Here is a 20,901-nt window from a genome sequence, read left to right on the forward strand (position 1 = left end):
AAATAAATAATGAAAACAAGTTGTTCTTCTATAAATTTGAGATAAAAACAATTGACATTATTGTTTGAAAACAATTTTATCTAAATCAATTAAATCACAATGACTAAATACAAATCAAAAATTTATCCTTACATAGATAGATAAGGTATTTTATTCTCAAGAAAATATAGACAATCATGGAAATTATTGTAAAGAATGTAAAGAAAACAAATTGATATGCCTGTAGAAGGTAAAATAATTAAATTTATAATTACAATAATTTATTGTAAATACCTTTAGTATTAAATACAGGCTTTGAATGCCTTTTTAGAGATGCTAATGCATATCAACATCTTTCCTGAAAAGCCTAATAATAATAAATATCGAAACATTTACCGATTTCATTCTACCATTATGTTAAATATTCGAATCATGGTACGTTTAGTGCTAAAGACGCAGACATTTTTTTTGAAATGTTGTAACAAGAATTTAGACAAATTGGTAAAACATGTGAGTGAAATATTCCAATGAAGTTAATAAAAATTTTATACATTCAAATACTTATTTTATTTGCAAAAAAAATTGAGTAAAGAATAAAAGAAGTAAGATAGCATTATCATTTAAAAGGAAAAGAATGTGAAGCTGTGCACAAGAATTGCAATCTTAATCCTCAAAATCTTAAGTTTATTCCAGTTTTCATTCATACGTTAACAAATTACGATGTTTATTTGTTTAATAAAGAATATATAATAGATCGAAAAAGTTTATGCTATTAAAAAGATGAACAGAAATATGTTTCCTTTCGTAAATAGGATGAAGACTTATTAACATTAAGACATTTGGACAGATTGGACAGATTCTGAACTTACAAAAGAACAATTTGGAGATACAGCAGAACATTTTAAAAGGGAACAATTAGATTTAGTCATTAAAAAAAGAATTTATCCATATGACGATAGGGAGCCTGAAGATGAATTACAACAAACGAAATTCCACAAAACAGAATTTTTTTCCCAGAATTAATAAAGAAAATATTTCTGATGAAGATTAGAATCGAGGGAAAACAGTTTGTAAAAAAAGATATTCCAAATTTAGTTGAATATACAAGGTTATATATACTAAATCTTTCCTTTTAGTTTTAGCAGATATTTTAGAAATACCCACATTAAATATTATAAACTCGATCCATCTTGATATTTTACATCTTTGGTGTGATTAAGGATTCTATGCTACATATGACAAAAATTAAATTAGATTTATTATACAGTTATGATGCGATTTTTTTATTTATACAGGAATTCGAAGTAGAATTTCTCAATATATTATAAGATATGCTAAATCAGATACTAAAAAGATAAAAAATTTTGAGACAGGCAAACAATCAAATTATATTACAGTTTACACACAGATAATGTATATGATTGAGCAATGTCTACATTTCTACCATTTAGAGATTTCAGTTGGTTAAATCCAATTTGTTTTCATTCTGAAGGGATTCTTAAAATAACAGATGTCAATAAATATGGTTGCAAATTAGAAGCACATTTAGAATATCCAAAAAACTGCAATATTTACATATAGCTTTTACACTGTTGCTAGAAGGAGAAAATAAATGATTAACATTAAATAATGAGGAAAATATATTTTAAATCATGTAACTCTTAAAATACGTTTAAATTTCGGTGAAAATAACAAAAATTTTAACATTCTTATTATTTGAACAACTGGATTCATTGACAAAATATACTAATTGTAATACAGAAACGAAAACTAAAACCAACAAAAGATTTTGAAAAAAATATTTCTATAGATTCATGAATAAATCAGTATTTAGTAAGACAGTGGAAAATTTTAATATTCGACAAACTATTGAAATAATAATACATCCAGATAAATGCATATGATATATTTAAAAACCAAATTGTGGACATACAACTGCAATTTCAGAAAATCTAGTTCAGTTCATATGAAAAGAAACAATAGTAAGATTCAATTAACCAATTTTTTTTCAGTGACTATCCTAGATATTTCGAAAATGAAAATGTTGGATTTCCATTATAATGTAATAAACTAAAATAATTTGAAAATATTCATTTGAGTTACATGGATACAGATTCTTCTATTTATGATTTATAAAGTTATGAAATCGATGATAAACGAAGTGATTATTCATAAGATATTATTTCAGGAATTCAACACGTAAACAAGAAACTATTAACAACTCTGTAAAAACTATGGATGAATGAAACAGTTTAATATCGAAAATGTATGGCTATAAACTGAGTGACAAAGAAGGAATAAATCTAAATGATTAATGTAATATCTTCTAACAAGTTTGAAGGTTAGAAAAATTAGCAAGAGAAACAATATAGAGCGATTAATTTAATTATATCTTTGAAATATGAAATGTATAAAGCTGAATGTAATAAAATTGTTAAGTTCCTATGATGATGAACATACTATATTCCAAGATTATTACATTACCATATTGTCATTGTAATTTAAATCCCCAAAAATAGGTGATAACCATGATTCCTTAAATGAATTGATTAGTTGTATAGATGATTAAGATAACGATTAATGAAATAAAAACTAATCACATTTAATAGTTTTTCCTAATTTGGGAATTTTTTTATCTTGTTTCAGATATACCATATGAAAAAAAATGAGAGAAAAAGTCACCTTTGAATATTTATTAATGAATGTGTATTATAGTCTTTAATATGAATATCCAATTACAGAAGTAAAACAGTTCTATAATATTACATGTATTATATTTTATCATAAATAAATGAATTCGGTTTTACATATAAAAATAACAAACGTATATATAACAATAAATAACTGTTAATAATTAGTGGAGAACAAATAGTCAATTGTTACAGCACAAAATATTTGTGATGTTTTGGAAATGTCAGTTCCAGAGATGCCATGAAAAACAAAGTTACAAGCAAATACAGGGCTATTACAAATGATTGAAGCGATTTCATAAATTCACTGTAGCTCCATTCATTGACATATGGACACGACGCACTACAGATATGTAGAAAAACTCATAAAGTTTTGTTCAGCTGAAGCCGCACTTCAGGTTTCTGCTGCCAGAGCGCTCGAGAGTGCAGTGAGGCAAAATGGCGACAGGAGCCGAGAAAGCGTATCTCGTGCTTGAAATGCACTCACATCAGTCAGTCATAACAGTGCAACGACACTTCAGGACGAAGTTCAACAAAGATCCACCAACTGCTAACTCCATTCGGCGATGATATGCGCAGTTTAAAGCTTCTGGATGCCTCTGTAAGGGGAAGTCAACAAGTCGGCCTGCAGTGAGCGAAGAAACGGTTGAACGCGTGCGGGTAAGTTTCACGCGTAGCCCACGGAAGTCGACGAATAAAGCAAGCAGGGAGCTAAACATACCACAGCCGACAGTTTGGAAAATCTTACGTAAAAGGCTAAAGCTGAAGCCTTACCGCTTACAATTGCTACGAGCTCATGGTTGCAACAGCTCATGGAAGAGGATGCGTTCAGTGTGAAACTACTTTTCAGTGATGAAGCAACATTTTATCTTAATGGTGAAGTGAACAGACACAATGTGCGAATCTGAGTGGTAGAGAATCCTCACGCATTCGTGCAGCAAATTCGCAGTTCACCAAAAGTTAACGTGTTTTGTGCAATCTCGCAGTTTAAAGTTTACGGCCCCTTTTTCTTCTGTGAAAAAAAGTTACAGGACACGTGTATCTGGACTTGCTGGAAAATTGGTTCATGCCACAACTGGAGACCAACAGCACAGACTTCATCTTTCAACAGGATGGTGCTCCACCGCACTTCCATCATGACGTTCGGCATTTCTTAAACAGGAGATTGGAAAACCGATGGATCGGTCGTGGTGGAGATCATGATCAGCAATTCATGTCATGACCTCCACGCTCTCCCGACTTAACCCCATGCGATTTCTTTCTGTGGGTTTATGTGAAAGATTCAGTGTTTAAACCGCCTCTACCAAGAAACGTGCCAGAACTGTGAGCTCGCTTCAACAACGCTTTCGAACTCATTGATGGGGACATGGTGGGCCGAGTGTGAGAGGAACTTGATTCTCAGCTTGAAGTCTGCCGAATCACGAAAGGGGCACATATCGAACATTTGTCAATGCCTAAAAAATCTTTTTGAGTTTTCGTATGTGTGTGCAAAGCACTGTGAAAATATCTCAAATAATAAAGTTATTGTAGAGCTGTGAAATCGTTTCAATCATTTGAAATAACCCTGTATATATATATATATATATATATATATATATATATATATATATATATATATATATATATATATATATATATATATATATAGATATATATTATTTGTTATATATATATATATATATATATATATATATATATAACAAATAATTTTGGGCTAATTCGCAAGTACACATACATTCATGTACAAACTTTATAAATGAACCAAATATGTGTTCTTTAATTAAGAAACCAAAAATATCAATATCAGAAAATTTTCAAGGTTGGGTGTATAAAGAAGTCTTACCAGCAGTTCATAACATTGCAAACAATAAATAAATATTATAGTAAAGCAACTCTAAATAAATCATTTAAAAGATCAAATTTAAATTGAGGTTAGTTATATCAAAAATCAAACGAAATACATGATGAATATTCAAATTTTGCATGAAATAAATTAACAAATAATTGTTCATTATCACATGTCATTCTTTAATTAACTGATGAAAACTTAAGACCCTATTTTCTTTTTTAGTTTACATATTTTAATTATGTTAAATGTTTTATTCGAATTAAATTTAATAATGTTCAGTCATAAATAAATATCAAAAATAGATATCGAAATCGTGAAAAACTTTTAATAATTACATATGTATCAAATTTAGTAAATTTATTCAAAAAATTTATAGGCTGTTAAGAATAATTTGCAATCGAAATTATTTCAATGGTTTGAACAACTATTCACGAGAACACTCTATGATAATATAGCTTTCTAGCGAGCGATTCTTCGAATATAAAACTAAATTTCTAAGCCCTTTTTTCGCAATTTAATTTTAAATAACATTCAAAACGATTTTCATATTCATCTAATAATTAAAATTCATTTAAATCAGATGATTCCATTAACTCACATTTAAAATTTGCAAATGATTTCGACATTAAACCATGTTTGTTACCCTTTATTTGAATATGATAATATACTCTCCAATATATTTCTTAAATATATTTCTTCAATAAAACAGTAAGCATAATTGACATAGTATTCAATAATAAACATTTTCAATTCTCATTAACAAACTCTATTTATGTATAAATATTAAATTAGATTTTAAAAGCCAGCCGATGTGGCCGTGTGGTTCTAGGCACTGCAGTCTGGAACCGCGAGACCGCTATGGTCGCAGGTTCGAATCCTACCTCGGGCATGGATGTGTGTGATGTCCTTAGGTTAGTTAGGTTTAACTAGTTCTAAGTTCTAGGGAACTAATGACCTCAGAAGTTGAGTCCCATAGCGCTCAGAGCTATTTGAACATTTTAAAAACTTACTTTCCTTTATTTATCCTACTATTGTTCTATTATCAAAATGTAACTATTTAACATATACTTAATTACCTTTCTTATTTAACATTTTTCAACAAGATAAACATCTGGATGTTCTTTTCCAATAGTTCACATTCATAAAAATTTCATTTTACTTCTTCACCATTTAAATCTTTCAATGTATATGTGGTTGGATTTAAATGAATAACATCTGATATAATTGCATAGGCTTCCGTGGCCAGAGTCATTCAACATAAAAAGCTTTCTGGGTTTGGTACTGCGTCATAATATAAAAACTACTGGTGCTGGAGAAAAGGAAACATTTCGGCCACGATTGCATGGTCTTCTTCTGCGGCTAATGATGTGGTACCTAAGCCAGAAAACTTTTATGTCGAATAACATCTGCAATTTCAAAAATTTCTGTTTACCAATTTGTTGTATATCATTTTTCCAAAATTCTTCTAAATGTATTTATTCTTAGTTTACCTCCAATTTTATATTTAGCATATTACCTAACAAATTTGTTACACAAACACTTTTCAAGAAACTTTTTTCATTTTCTGTGATTACATCTTTCAGTTTTATTTTTATTTTTGAACTTTTGTGTTATTATATTAATCAACTAATTCAGAAACAAGTACATAAATTTATAATTTCCTTGTAACTCAAACTTTTTCCACATTTTTCACTTAAAGGTCGCTGAAATATTTCAACAATTATCTTCTATTAATATTTACTTACCATTATCTGCTTCTAAATTTTTAATATTTTTAATACTGTCACTATATTTTTACCTCTTTTACCTTTAACTACAAAAATCAAAGCAGTTATGAAGAAACATATACAACAGTTTATAAATATTTACATTGTTTATTTTTTAAATTGCTTTTCATTTTCTTGAATTCAGCTTGCAATAAATCATCTATTCCAAAAGAAATTAAATTTTCTTCCTTTAAAATTTTTCTTGTTATTTTATGTAATTCATTAAAAAATTTCTTAACAATATTTAATCAATCACCCACAAACTTTTTAACTTAATTCCTTTTTTCATTTATACAAATTGAAAAAACACTCTGATTTGATCCATCATAAATGGTTTCTGAAAGCCTGTGACTGTAAAAACAATAGGTTTGTGTATAAATATATAAATCCTCCCCAACCTGTCATGAATTTTCATTATTTTACTTTTCGCACGACGTGTTTCGAGAAATAACTCCCATTTTCAGGTGCGTTTTTTGTGTGTATTAAGCAATTTCTTTTGATGTTGTCAGTGTGTGTGTCTGTTTCATTTCATTAAGTTTTACGTTTTCTAATGGTCCAGTTGTGCAGAGTCTCACACACATTAAACATCACACGCAACTTGTAGCACTCTTTACACATCAAAAATATATAAAACAGTTACAAGGATCTTCCTACAGGTAGTCCACGGAGTAGTCAATGAAATGATGCAGACACATATACACCGACAATATGAAAAGACATGGATTAAAACACACAAAAAAAGCACTTGAAAATGGGAATTATTCCTCGAAACATATCGAAAGAAAAGTAAAATTTAAAAAAATCGTGACTGGTAGCGGAAGATTTATGTATTTATAAGCAAATCTATCGAACATACACCTTTAATTCTTTGTTTTCCATTTTTAGCTGTGTTAGAAACTTTTTAGATTTGAAACATTAGATGTGACTATGTTTCTCCATTCATATAATATAAAAATAATTAAATTATTTCACCAAATATCATTAATTTTACATCAACTGGAACAGTTTTAACAGAATCTACAGGGTGTACATAAAGACCATGAAACTTTTAATTATTTATTGCACAAGAGCCAAACGTTGTACACATTTCATACGTATGCCATTTTGAAGAGAAACAATAAAAGTTTTTTTTTCATTTATACCGCCACAGCATGGTTTGGTAATTTGGCAATAGGCAGCGCTAGTCGCAAATATGGCGAGTACAGGTGTGGAGGAAGCATTCTATGTGTTGAAGTTCGACAAATACAAGTCTGCTACAGCTGTTCAACAAATGTTATAACCAAGTATAGTGAGAAGCCACCAACAAGGAACGCCATTTACCAGTGGCACAACAAGTTCGTTATGATGGGTTGCTTGTGCCCAGCAAAGAAAATCAGACATAAAACACAGTATGGACCAATCTTCTTCACCCCGATCACCAGATCTCAATCCGTGTGACTATTTTCTGTGGGGGTCACATTAAAAATCTGGTATATGTACAGCCTCTACCATGTGATGCAGCAGAGCTCCCGGAGAGAATACAGGAAGCGACTGCCACAGTCCACGATGGACTGCATGGAGAGAATTTCATTTTTGTGTTGACACTGCCCGGTGACTTATGGTTTACATATCGAATATTTGAAAAATTACTTTCAGAGTTTCTCTTCAAAATGTATGGCATCTGTACAATGTTTGGTTGTTGTGCAATAAGTAATTGAAAGTGTTCCAGAACTTTATGTACACCCTGTATTGATCTTATAGTCAAAAAAATTGATTTGTCCACTATTTTTATTAATTGGATGACAGGAGAATTTTGCAATGTTCATCAGTAACACTTATCAACAGATCAAAACCATTAATTGTTAAATCCCTCTTTATATTTTTTACCAAAAACACTTCTTAAGAATAAAATCATTCAAAATGTGCATATTTTGTTCACCTCCAATTATAATGGTAAATTCAATTATTTCTTTACATATCCTTTGTTTCTAAGATTAAGGAAACCATTTAATTTGGGGTTAAATTTCTTTTTAAGAAGTAATGTGAAAAAGTTTTTCAATTTCCTTTTCGGTAAACTAATTAGTTAGCTTACTGCTATTAAACTGATTAAAATCCATTTCACTGACATAATTATTCAACTGTGTTAAAATACATCTATATTCAGTTTTAGCTACAAGATTCTTTAACCCATTGACTAAATGTTGTTTGTTCACTGTACCTTATACATTAATTGTATCATTTTATCTCTAGGTACTTTAAAAAAACATATAAATGTTTCTGAAATTGTTTAGTTGCATTATCCATTTTTGAGTCTACTGATGATTAAATACCTTAGATGTTGCTACTGACAACTGTAATGATAGTTTTATTTTTTAAATTCTGATGGTAATTGTTCCAGAGCTTTTGGATCTATTGTTGATCGATATTTTCACTTTCTGGTTTAAAATTTATGGTTTTTGATTGAAAATCTTCAAATTTTGGAAGTTAATTTATGTTTTATTATAGTTCTAACAATTGAAAATGTTTTACTTTTTCTAAATCGAGCCAAGTTAAACAGGTACCATATTTCGAAAACTTAATATACATTAAATTAAAAATATAATTAAAACTATAATTTATCCATAATAGTTTTAAAACAAACGTAAAGACTGCAAATAAATTCGTTAAGTTTTTGTATCCTTTCTATGATGTTATAAAAATCACCTTTTCCTAAGTAATGTACTAGTAATTTTGATATTTTACAACCAAATAGTCAAAAACAAATTTTATTTTTTTATTCTTATGACAAAAATCGGTATGATTACCAATATAAATTTGCGATTCCACATTCTGAATTTTTAGGTTTGTCAGATAATTCATCAATCATAAACTCGCCATCAAAATATTTAATTTTTAATTGTCTGACTAATTACTTCATCTCATAATTAGATAAAGCATTATTAAAATCTTTAAATATTTCTGCAGATGCAAAAAGTAGGAGTGATGAACCAGGCGCTAGTAGCAGTAAAATCTACCATCGTGTTTTGTTTCTTTTTTGTTCATTAAATAATATAAAAGTATTTTTTAAACACAAAAAGCAGAAGTATTAAGCAAATTTTCACCAGTTTTTTCTCCTTTTCTTTTTTTGTGCATCAGTTATAAATGATTGAGTACTACTTAGATATTCATTAGTTAATTATAATTTAATTGATTTTGATTTATTCCAGTACTAAAGTTATATATTCATACATATCAAACATTAATAAAGCTTTGTTATAATCCCCATCCAATTTTATCTCAATTTCATCCAAGTCCTAATCCTAGTTTTCCATACATTACTCTGCTAACTGAAGTTGCAGCTAATTTTTTACCAATATGGCATCTGGATTATACATTCTTTGTTTTGCGCTAACAGGAGTTTTTTATCAGATTCACATATTTTCTAATTCTTTATTATCTCAATACAAAATATCATTTTCTTTACATGCGTCATCAGTTGCGTTTATTTATCTTACTCCATGTGCTACTCTCTCATTTACATTACTCCCAGGACTACACCAGTTATTAACTAGTAAATCCATTTAACATGGAAAAGTATTAATTGCTTTATTAACTAAACTTTTCCCATATTTGCATTCCCAAAATGTATATAGTAAATTACTCAAAATTCTAATGAAATATAGAATTCCTTTTCGATTGTTAATTATAAAATCACTAAATTTATTAGCAAACATTTTTGTTACTCCAACTTTTTCATTATGATAATTTTTATTTCCAGCCAATCTTTCTTCAAGGGTTATAGCTAATCTATCAATTAGTTGATGAACATCATTCATCCAAATATTTTCAACTTTTTCTCTGAGTATTTTTTATTAAACCTTCACTAATATTTTGGAATCAACCATTAAATATGAAAACCTAGAGAAATAATCTTCAACACTTTTTATCAAATAATTGATTTTATTTACTATAATTGATTTCATTTTATAAGGATTGTTATCAGAAAACACAGAATATGAGTCGAATCATATTCTAGCATCGTTTTGTAAAACAAGAGAATCAAATTCTTTGCCCAAATCTACGAAAGTAATTTGTATTGTAGTTGAAAGATGCATTAATGCATCAGTACCTTCATATTCTTATCACCGAAATTTAATTTATTACGATTTATTTCAACTGAATGTTCACCGGTATAGTTAAAAGTACCAACAGCTCTTAATCCAATAACAGAATCTTCACTGTGACTGATTAATTTTAACTTTACTTTCACTTATATATTTATTATCATCTTTGTCTTTTGACTTTTTCTGTCTTTAACCTGTTCTTCATTTTATTAAATAAATCACGTATTTCTGATTCATTGAATATATAATCTCTTTCATCTCTACCACATTGTTTAATTGTTGTGGTATCGTTAAATTCTAATAAGTAATATTGGATTATAGGGAAAGGTTTGTTTTTCAACTCCTCTGTTATCACTTAAGCCATTGATTCAATGTTTAACTTGTTCAGTTCGTTCAATAATTGTTTGATATGTTATTTTAAATTTTTTATAATATGTCCTGGGTTGTTGTTTTTCCCTTTTTAAAATGATTGTTTAAATTGCTTTTTTTACTTTCTTGCATCGTTAAGGTTTCTTAAGAACTACTGGATGTTTTTTCAAATCATTTACCAATGACAAAATTGGAATATTCTCTTTTCTTAATTTTATGTTCATAATTTTCATGTTTAGGTTCAATGTTTTTATATTCAACGTTTTTATGTGTAATGTTTTTATTTTCTACATTTAATGTCTACAAATATTTTTATCTTTCCTCTGTATCTAACATCATCAATTTTTCTTATCAAATCTTTTGTTATAATATCAAATTCATCTTTATTCCAACATTTGCTACACACTTTTTAAAATCGTCTAATTTTAAAGCACCATCCAAGAATTCATAATAATAAGGTTTAAATTTATGTCATCTTGTCTGGAAATTTGTGAAAATATAGATTACCTCAAATTAATTGTTTTGGTATATGTTAAAAAGTTTTATAGGAGTAAAAACATTGTTTTCATTTATGTCTAACTCTAGTAAAACAGTCTGTAACTATATTTTGATTTTTAAGAATAAAATCATCAACAACTACACCTGAACAATTTTCACACTCATTTAATGGAATAATTCCATTATTATTTTTGATAAAAGTAGTAATTCTGTTATTCATTTTGTCTAAAACTTTTTCACATTTTTAAAATAAATTCTAGATATTTTGGTTCATCTAAACATTTCGATTAAGCTTACATATGATTTAATTTTTCCAGTTTACACATCTTGGGGCTACAATATAATTTCCAATCATTCATTTTGTTTTCCACAAGCATGAGGTCCTATTACTGAACATCTAATAGAATTTGGTAAAAGTTTACTGTGTTTACATTTATATTTTTTCAGGAATTGTTATGTTTGGTTCGCAATCTGTCATTTATTTACATAATTTTTAATAATATAAGTAGGAATATTACTTAACTTGAGCGATAATTCATTTGTTCTGAAAAGAAGATTAACAGTTCCAATAAAAGAAACTTATAAAAATGTTTCACTAGTTGGTTTTGACCTTCAAATATTCTTACAACATATAATAAATTATGTACTCACACAGAAATGATACAAATTCCTGTTGGCCAAAACAATTGAAAAATTTATTCAATCGAAAAAATCTAACACACACATTAAAGAAGTTTTTACTGAAAGGGATATAAAATTATTTATAGATAACGAATATTGTATTAGATAATTTTTAGGGTATCATAATCAGATTATTGATGCTAATGAAATACAATTGGTAAAAATAATTCAAAAACTACTCCACTTTAATTAATAAGTATAAAATTTAATGTAGTTGATGGAATGTGTGTTAAACATAATGATCATTTTGATAGTGAAATTAATATGATTTCTTCATTTAAACAAAATGCTGAATTTGGCGGACCATAAATTATGAATCAAATTATCCTATTAATATTCCAATTTTTTAACTATTCAAAATTTAATAATTACTGTCACTGGTGTAAATAATAATTTGATTGACTTTAATTGTGTTTGTGTAGGAGTAATATTAAAAAAAAAGTAATAAATTTTTCCTTAGTAAATCATGATCAAAATCGCTACTTATCAACATTACTCATTTCCTTTTAATGAGGAAACAAAAAATATTAAATTATATCTAACTAATTTAGAAACAGAAAGTAATATTAATATTGGAGATGGATGAATTCGTCCTAGTTGTTCACAGCTTTATATAACATTTGATGGTATTCACACAGATGGAACGGTTTTTTCAGTGTACAATGGTAAACAGAATATTAAACTAATTGATAATTATGCATTACAATTGTTTGATGTTCTTACAATTACAAAGAGAAAGAATTTTTTTCAAGCTTAGAATATCTACTTATTTCTATATCAACTATTATTTGATTAACTTCAACAATATCAAATGAATTAACAATCAAAGGACATATTCTTCACAACGATAAAATTGTAAACAAACAAAATATAGTACATTACCCATTTTAATTATTTCGTGAATTTTAAAGGATTTTAAAGAAATATTTTGCTTTACGACATTTAATAGTAATTTTGTTTCAGAGTTCAAGAAAGGATCAAGAAGACTCTGTTCTTTGCTGGACTACTAATAGTGATAATAGTACATTTCCAAAAGAAGGTCAAATTGTTGTAAGAATGTGGCAAGTCTTGATCTTTTCCTTAAATATTAACCAGAATATTCCCTTGAACTAAAACAAGAAATACTGAAAGATCCAAGAATTCCAGTTTCTCTCATTGATCTACAAACAATTGAATTTGATAGATTAAATAGAAAAACATTTAGTATGAGATATTACTAATTATTATAATACTCCTGAACATGATATACCGTACTTTATTTTGGTTATTTTTCCAAGAATCCGAAAAAATAACTAGTTGAAAGTTCTCCTTTATTTGATGAAGTTAAATTACAAAATATTAATGCAAAAAATTGAAGAAATGAAGTTCTACTAAAGAATTGTGGAATCTTGATCCCCTGAATAACTTTTTAAATGCTTATGTTTCTTGTAGAGATTTTAAAAGAATAACACAATTAAATAACGATGCAAATCTAAATCCATTCAATGTTATTCAGAATTATCCTACCGATGTGATAAATGTTCCTAGAAGAATTAATGTTTTAACTACTGAAAAAATAACAATCAAGTTATGTGCATTTTTAACTGAAATATAATTAATGATGTTACTATATATATATATAATTTCATATTATAAAAAGAATTTAACTCATGATTAACACAGATTTGACTACAAAATTTTAATGATGTAAATGAATAAAAACTTTAAGAAAGTGATAAAATCTTCATCTTCATCTTTACATTTCTTTTTGAAATATTTTCAGAAAGATAGATAAATACTTGAAGGATCTCTGCATGAGCCTCTTCATGTTTTTTCCATTTCCACATAGCTTCATTTGTTTGCCTCTGGCACTCCAATTGTTGGTGCAAATGGTCAAAAAGGGAAAAGACTGAGCAGCTGAATGTGTTTGTGATGGCCACAGTGTATTATCTGTATTTCATTCTAATTTTTCATGAGGTTATTCGTATTTGTAGGAGCCCCACATGCATGTCTGAAACATTTAACCGCCAAATTTCAATGTATCTATCCTTTCTTCTTCTTGTCCAATGAGTTGACTGTAAGAATGAGAGTGTGCAAGGCTTTAAGTGTGTATATCCATGGGGTGTAGTAGTCTGCTACTGTAGGAAACACATACCAGGTAGCAAAGAGGTTTCTGTATGCCTGGGACCAACCATTCACATAGGTTGACACCACAATAGGGACTATTCTGGCCACTTCTGTAAGTACAGAGTGGTTTTGGTTGAAGAGTGAATGCTTGTGAAGTGTTCGATGGGACATGAGATGGGTGAGACCTACTGGCAGTAAGTGTGTCTTTTCGATGAGAAGTTAATGTTGAGTTTTATGTACATTCTTCAAAGCTATTAAAAGTATATAATTCCTTTCATCATTCATAGTTTATTACCATGTGTGACAACTTTTATTTGATGATTCATGAGTGTTAAATGCATTAAAATCCAGGGATGGCTTAGGCTATTGTTCTTTTGAAGTATTCATCAAATACATGGAACCTTGTTAAGTTTATTGTGATTTAGTTCATTTTGTTTACTATCCCTTTAGCAAGAACATATATCTTGTGCTTGATTCCCGTGATTTTATGACTGACTTTTGTGAATTCGTCTCAATTGATAACTTTCTTTATGCCTACTTTTGTTTCTGAGGACCACATGTTCATGATCTAATGAAAAAGTTTATGGTGCCAAGGCCATAGTGATCTTTTGCTATAGAATATCTGAATTAATTATGAAACTTCCTAGCATATTAAAGCTATGTGCTGGACCGAAATTCGAACTAGGGACCTTTGCCTTTTGCAGGCAAGTGGTCTACCTACTGAGCTACCCAACCACGAATCACATCCTGCCGTCTCAGCTTTACTTCAGCCAGTACCTCGTCTCCTACCTTCCAAACTTCACAGGAGCTCTCCTTCATGCCTTGCAGAACTAGTACACCTGGAAGAAAAGATATTCTGGAGACATGGCCTTGTGACAGCCTGGGGGATGTTTCCACAATGAAATTTTAACTCTGCAGTGGAGTGTGCACTAATATGAAATTTCCTGGCAGATTAAAACTATGTGCCAAACTGAGACTTGAACTCAGTACCTTTGCCTTTCACAGGCAAGTGCTCTACCAACTGAGCTACCCAAGCATGACTCACATCCATCCTCATACATTTATTTCCGCCAATACGTCGTCTGAGCACTTGCCAGCGAAAGGCAAAGTTCCTCAGTTTGAGTCTGTCTGGCACACAGTTTTAATCAACCAGGTAGTTTCATATCAGCACACACTCCGGTGCAGAGTGAAAGTTTCATTCTGAATTAATTATGATTTTTAATTATGCTTCATTCTTATAGAATACGAGTTTTATTCATCTATCCCGCATGCTGATATCAAGAGAACAGCTGTTCTTCCTACCCATGTGTGCTGTGGTGAAGGTTTTCAGTTCTTTTCCTTCCTGTTAGTCTGTCAAGTGTGTGTGAATGTAAGTGTTTGTAATTAAACCATCATTTGAACATTCCTCTTCCATAGACTAGAGACCTTCCAGGGGTCTCCACAGTAAAATTCTAGGGTTAATTAATATGCAATGTACTAGATTGCAGGTAAGAGCAACCATCATATTACTCACTATACACGTTCATGTATGCAACTTACTGATCTAATAAATTTTCTTTTACCAGAATTTTTGTTTATGCTCTCACTGCTAAAATTCCACTCCATGCTTCATCCAGCTCTGATGTATAGCACATCCTACTGCATTCCATTTGCAATACAGTAGTATTGAGGCCACACTTTATCCCCATGTTCAGATTAATTGTAAAGATACCCATAATTGTAAAGATGCCTTTCAAACAGAAAAAAATTAGATTTTAAAAAATTAAAACTTTTGATTAACATTTTAATTTCTGAAAATGTATATTTTTATATATAAATAAAATGAACATGAATGGTAGTATCGAAAATCTAGTATGTAAACTTAACACTTATCATAATGGTTGTGCAGAATTGTTCATTAAATTATCAGGACTTAAAATGAATAAATCTTACAGTATTTCAAAAACTTAAATTTTAATAACTAAATATGATGAAAATGTTTTATTAATTTTAGATGATAAATAAAAATTACTCTTCAAGATCATTGTACTAAAACATTTTCAGAAGATGATGATAAATTAGATAAAATTATTGGATTTATCGAGATAAAAATCAAAATAAAGATAAATCAGTTGATGTTATTGAATCTGAATAAATTTTAGATTTTTATAATTCTATTTTTTAATTTTTTAAATAAATTATAATTTTGGTCCACACATGTACTAGATTGCAGGCAAGAGCAACCATCATATTACTCACTATACATGTTCATGTATGCAGCTTACTGATCTAATAAATTTTCTTTTACCAGAATTTTTGTTTATACTCTCACTGCTAAAATTCCACTCCATGCTTCATCCAGCTCTGATGTTAGATAAATTTTTAAATTTTTAAATCGGGGAAACAACAAAAATGAAATCTTGGTTTCACATCAACAAATATCTAAAAGTGTTCTCTTTGGTCCAGAAACCCCATACTTAAATGCTACTCAGTGGGAATACATCATGATCACACAGTGATTCAAAAATCAGATACTGGTACTGGATTGTAAGGCCTACTAAGGTGCAGATGTAGACACAGCTCACATATTTGTAATTATGATGAGGAAAGGTGAAGTTTATGAGAATCGATGGGAAATGCCAGAGTAGAAGGAAGTGGGGTACTAAAGAAGTGAGCAGTGATGTGATTCATTTGAAGTTCACTAGAGATGTGGAATTAGCAATGAGAAATACCATAAGGGTCAGTTCAGTTGAAGAGGAGTAGACATCTCTAAAAAGAGAGACTAATGATTTTGGACAGACAAATGCAGGTACAACAAAGGTAACTGTGAAGTAACCTTTGGTAACAGGAGATATACTTGCACTCATCGACAAAAGAAGAAAATACACAATTATTCAGAGAAAGACAGAAATGTGGTAATATAAATCACTTAGGAACAAAATGAACCTTAAATTCAGGGAAGCCAAGGCGAAACAGATGCAGGTAATGGACAAAGATATCGAATAAGAAATGACTATCAGAAAGACAAGTCAACATTTAAAAAGGCCAAAAGATCCTTTGTTGAAATGAAAAGTGAGGGTGAAACGTGAAGAGCGCAATGGGAATTCCACTACTAAATTCAGAAGAGGAAAGGTAGAAATAATACACAGAAAGGCCTCTGTCAGTGTGAGCACTTGTCTGATGACGTGTTAGAAAATAAGTTGGAGTAGATAGGGATGACAGTGGATTCAGTATAATTTTAAAGAGCTCTGGAAGACTTGTGATCAAATAAGACAGAAAGGGTAGATAACATAGGAATTTTTGAAATCATTCTGGGAAGTGGCAACCAAACGCTAATTCCAGTTTTTATGCAGAATGCATGAGACTGATGACGAATCACCAGATTTTCGGAAAAAATCATCCACACAATTCCGAAGTTAGCAATGGCAGATGACAGTGAGAACTATCGCACTAAAAGCCTAACAGCTCATGCATCTAATATGCTACCAAGAATAAAATACAGGAGAATGGAAAAGAGAATTAAGGATCCATTGGGTGACGATCAGTGTGGTTTCAGTAAGGTAAAGAGAACCGAAAAGTAATTCTGGCGTTGCGCTTGTTAATGGAACCAAGACTGAAGTAAGTTCAACACATCCATAGTATTTGTCGTCCTGGACAAAGCATTCAACAGTGTATAATGGTGCAAGATGTTCCGAGAAAAGTATAAGTAAGCTACAGGGAAACATGGTTAATATAAAAGACAGGGATACAGTCTTTCGCCTCCTGCTGTTTGGGAAGTAATAAAGGGAAGTTTGAAGAGTCTCACTGAAATACGAAAGTGATATCAATGATGAGACTGCATTGCTGTCGTCAACGAAAGCGAAGAAGAATGACAGATCCTGTAGAGCTGAACGAATAGCCTAATGACTGTAGAATACGAATTAACATTGGAATTGTTGATCACGGAGTAGACAACGTTAAGAGACTCTGCTACTTTAGACCAAAATGACGAATGAAGCAAGGAGGGCATAAAAAGTAGACTACAACTGTCAAGCAGGCATTCCCAGACAAAGGAAGTCTATTAGAATCAAACATGGGCTTTAATTTGGTGACGAATTTTGAGGGATTGTGCGTTTGAAGCACAGTGTTGTATGGTAGTGAATCTTGGATAGCGGGGATACCACAACAGAAGAGAATCGAAGCGGTCAAACTCTGTGGTGCTACAGAAGAATGTTAAAATGTGTGTATACCAATAAGGTACAGAATGAGGAGGTTCTCCTCAGAATCCCTAAGATAAAAATGTATGAGAAACATTGACAAAAAGACGAGACAGGATGATAGGACAATTGTTAAGGCATCAGGAAATAACCTCAGTGGTACTAGCGGACGCTGTAGATGGTAAAAACTGCAAAGAAGACTGAGACTGGAACAGATTCAACAAATAATTGAGGACTTCAGGTGCGAGTGCTCATCGAGATGTACAGTTTGGCACATGAGACAAATCCGTGTTTGTGGTGGCGCATCAACCCAGAAAGCTGGTGAGCCATGTATATGTATATATGGACTTTGCCATTGGTGAGAAGGCTCGTGTGCCTCCGCGATAAAGAGAGACATACTGTAGGTCTGACCACAATGGAAGGGCATCTGTTGAGAGGCCAGACAATCATGTTGTTACTGAAGACGTGCAGCAGCCTTTTCAGTACTTACAGAGGCAACAGTGTGGAAGATCATGTGATCTGGCCTTGTAACATCGACCAAAACGGCCTTGCTGTGCTGCTACTGCAAATGGCTGAAAGCAAGGAGAAACTACAGCCATAATTTTTCCTAAGGGCATGCAGTTTTATTGTATGGTTAAATGATGATGGCATCATCTTGGGCAAAATATTCCAGAGGTAAAATAGTCCCTTATGTATCCAATTGGCTGGTGATTATGTGTAAAAGTGAATATTGGTAATTCAAGATCACATTCTAAGGCTTATTGCTGTGTTTGATTTATTAAAATTTCCCATTCAAACACAATTAACGATGATGGAGACATTACTTTTCATTCAACCCTCTTAAACGACAGCATTCACTTCATATGTGCTGCAATCTTTTTCCGATATTACAAAAGTTACTCTGAGAAAGTAAGGGTTTTCCAAATGAGAAAATTTATTCCAAGGTAAAACATGGTCTTGTACATAGCAACAAATGTTCTATTCAAATTTAAAAGTGTTTTAAACGAGGAAATCATGTCATTACTGCATTTAACGGTCTGTGTGTTATTACTCTACTACACATTAGTAATCAGTAAGTGAAATCATATTAACAAGAATTATCATCAACAAGCTACTAAGTGTTAAAAACATTTTGAAATATAAACTGTTGGCAACTATCTCAAATTTTCATTTTCGTGACAGGAATAATGGTTGACACACTGAAGGAACTAAGTTTGTTTCCAAACATCAAGCACTCCACGTGGAAGACCTTCCTTTTCAAGGTACAAGACGATGCAAGACTGATGAAGTATGGCTTAACCGTCCACATGTTATGTAACTTGTTCTAAAAATATGCAGAATACAGTCCCGTAACTGAAGAATTAGCAACGTCCTCCAGATAAATTTAACATGTTATACAGCACTTATATATGCAGAACTCGTAATATTTACAAGCGCAGCACAAAGCACACCTACATTTCTCACAACAGCAACAACAGTAGAAAATACAAGAAACTGCTTATGGCGGTCCCTAGCACATATTCCTCTCATATGGTTCTTAAGGCAGTCACTAGAGTATACACGATCAGGGAACATGATGTGTTCCTTGGTACAGTATCCTCCTGGTAGAAAGCTGTCTCCAATTACCCAGTAAATGTGTTACTTTAACAGTTGAGTTAAATATCGCCCATTCCTATTATAGATGCGGCGGCAGGCTCCAGCCTCGATTGGGTGATGGGCGTGCTGGGCAAGCGTTTTGTCTTCGTTTGGGAACTGCGTGACAAGGGGCAGTATGGCCAGCTGCTGCCAGCTGACCAGATCATCCCCAACAGTGAAGAGACCTTCGACAGCATCTTGTCCATCCTACGTGATGTGCTCGCCCAGATCGAGAGCAGCCATTCATAAAATAACTGGGAATTTTATCATAATTATTGCACAGTAAATTATATTTAATAGACAGTCAGTTATCAACATTTCTGATAACAATTTACAAGACACGGTCCGATGTCAGAAAACCAAAAAGCTGAAATTGAAGGTAACTTAAATATAAGTTAGTTTCATGTACCATTTTGCATGTAAATTGTAACGATGTGGAATGAGTCATTTTACATTCACACTGCAGATTGGTTTATAAATATGGCTACATGCTTAACATTTAGAATTTTTTTAATGTGCAGATATGAGTCAGTAATTTCTAACTGTCACCTGTTATACATTACAATAATACAGATTATTCTACAGATTAGAAGGAGTTAACAAGAACAAAATTTTTCAGTTTGTTTTGACTTTTTAAAATTTCTGTCTGTTACACAATTTATACAACTGGGTAGGCGACCAAACTGCTAGTTTCAGTATTGTGCACACATTTTTGTTCTAAAGGAAACCTTAATGTTCAGTAATTAATGTCTTTCTTCTTCTCATATTGTAATTATGTACATCACTGTTCCTTTTGAACTGTAGTGGACTATTTACAACAAACTTGACAAGGGAGCAAACGTACAGTGAAGCAGTACTCAGAATATCCAAATGCTTAAACATAGGTCAACAAGATGATCATCAGTGAGCAGCACATATCATTTTTACAGCATGTTTTTGAGCAATGAAGGCTTTCATTCACAAAGATGAGTTACCCCAGAACATTATTCCATATAACATTACTAAATGAAAATATGCAAAATGTGTCAAATCAATAATTTGTCTCTCCCCAAGATTTGCAGTAATGCTAAT

At 30.9% G+C, this 20,901-nt stretch overlaps 1 protein-coding gene across 1 annotated transcript in view; it reads left to right on the top strand.

The window, feature by feature from the left end:
• LOC124607168 (zinc carboxypeptidase-like) overlaps window positions 1-20,326 on the top strand; it is a 149,484-nt gene extending 129,158 nt beyond the window's left edge. Inside the window, exon 10 of the mRNA XM_047139382.1 lies at window positions 19,877-20,326. Coding sequence (XP_046995338.1) covers window positions 19,877-20,079 — 203 coding nt within the window. The 3' untranslated portion in view covers window positions 20,080-20,326. The remainder of the gene's footprint in view (window positions 1-19,876) is intronic.
• The last annotated feature ends 575 nt before the right edge of the window (window positions 20,327-20,901 follow it).

The sequence above is a fragment of the Schistocerca americana genome, chromosome 3 (assembly GCF_021461395.2).
Source record: "Schistocerca americana isolate TAMUIC-IGC-003095 chromosome 3, iqSchAmer2.1, whole genome shotgun sequence".
NCBI classification, from domain to species: domain Eukaryota; kingdom Metazoa; phylum Arthropoda; class Insecta; order Orthoptera; family Acrididae; genus Schistocerca; species Schistocerca americana.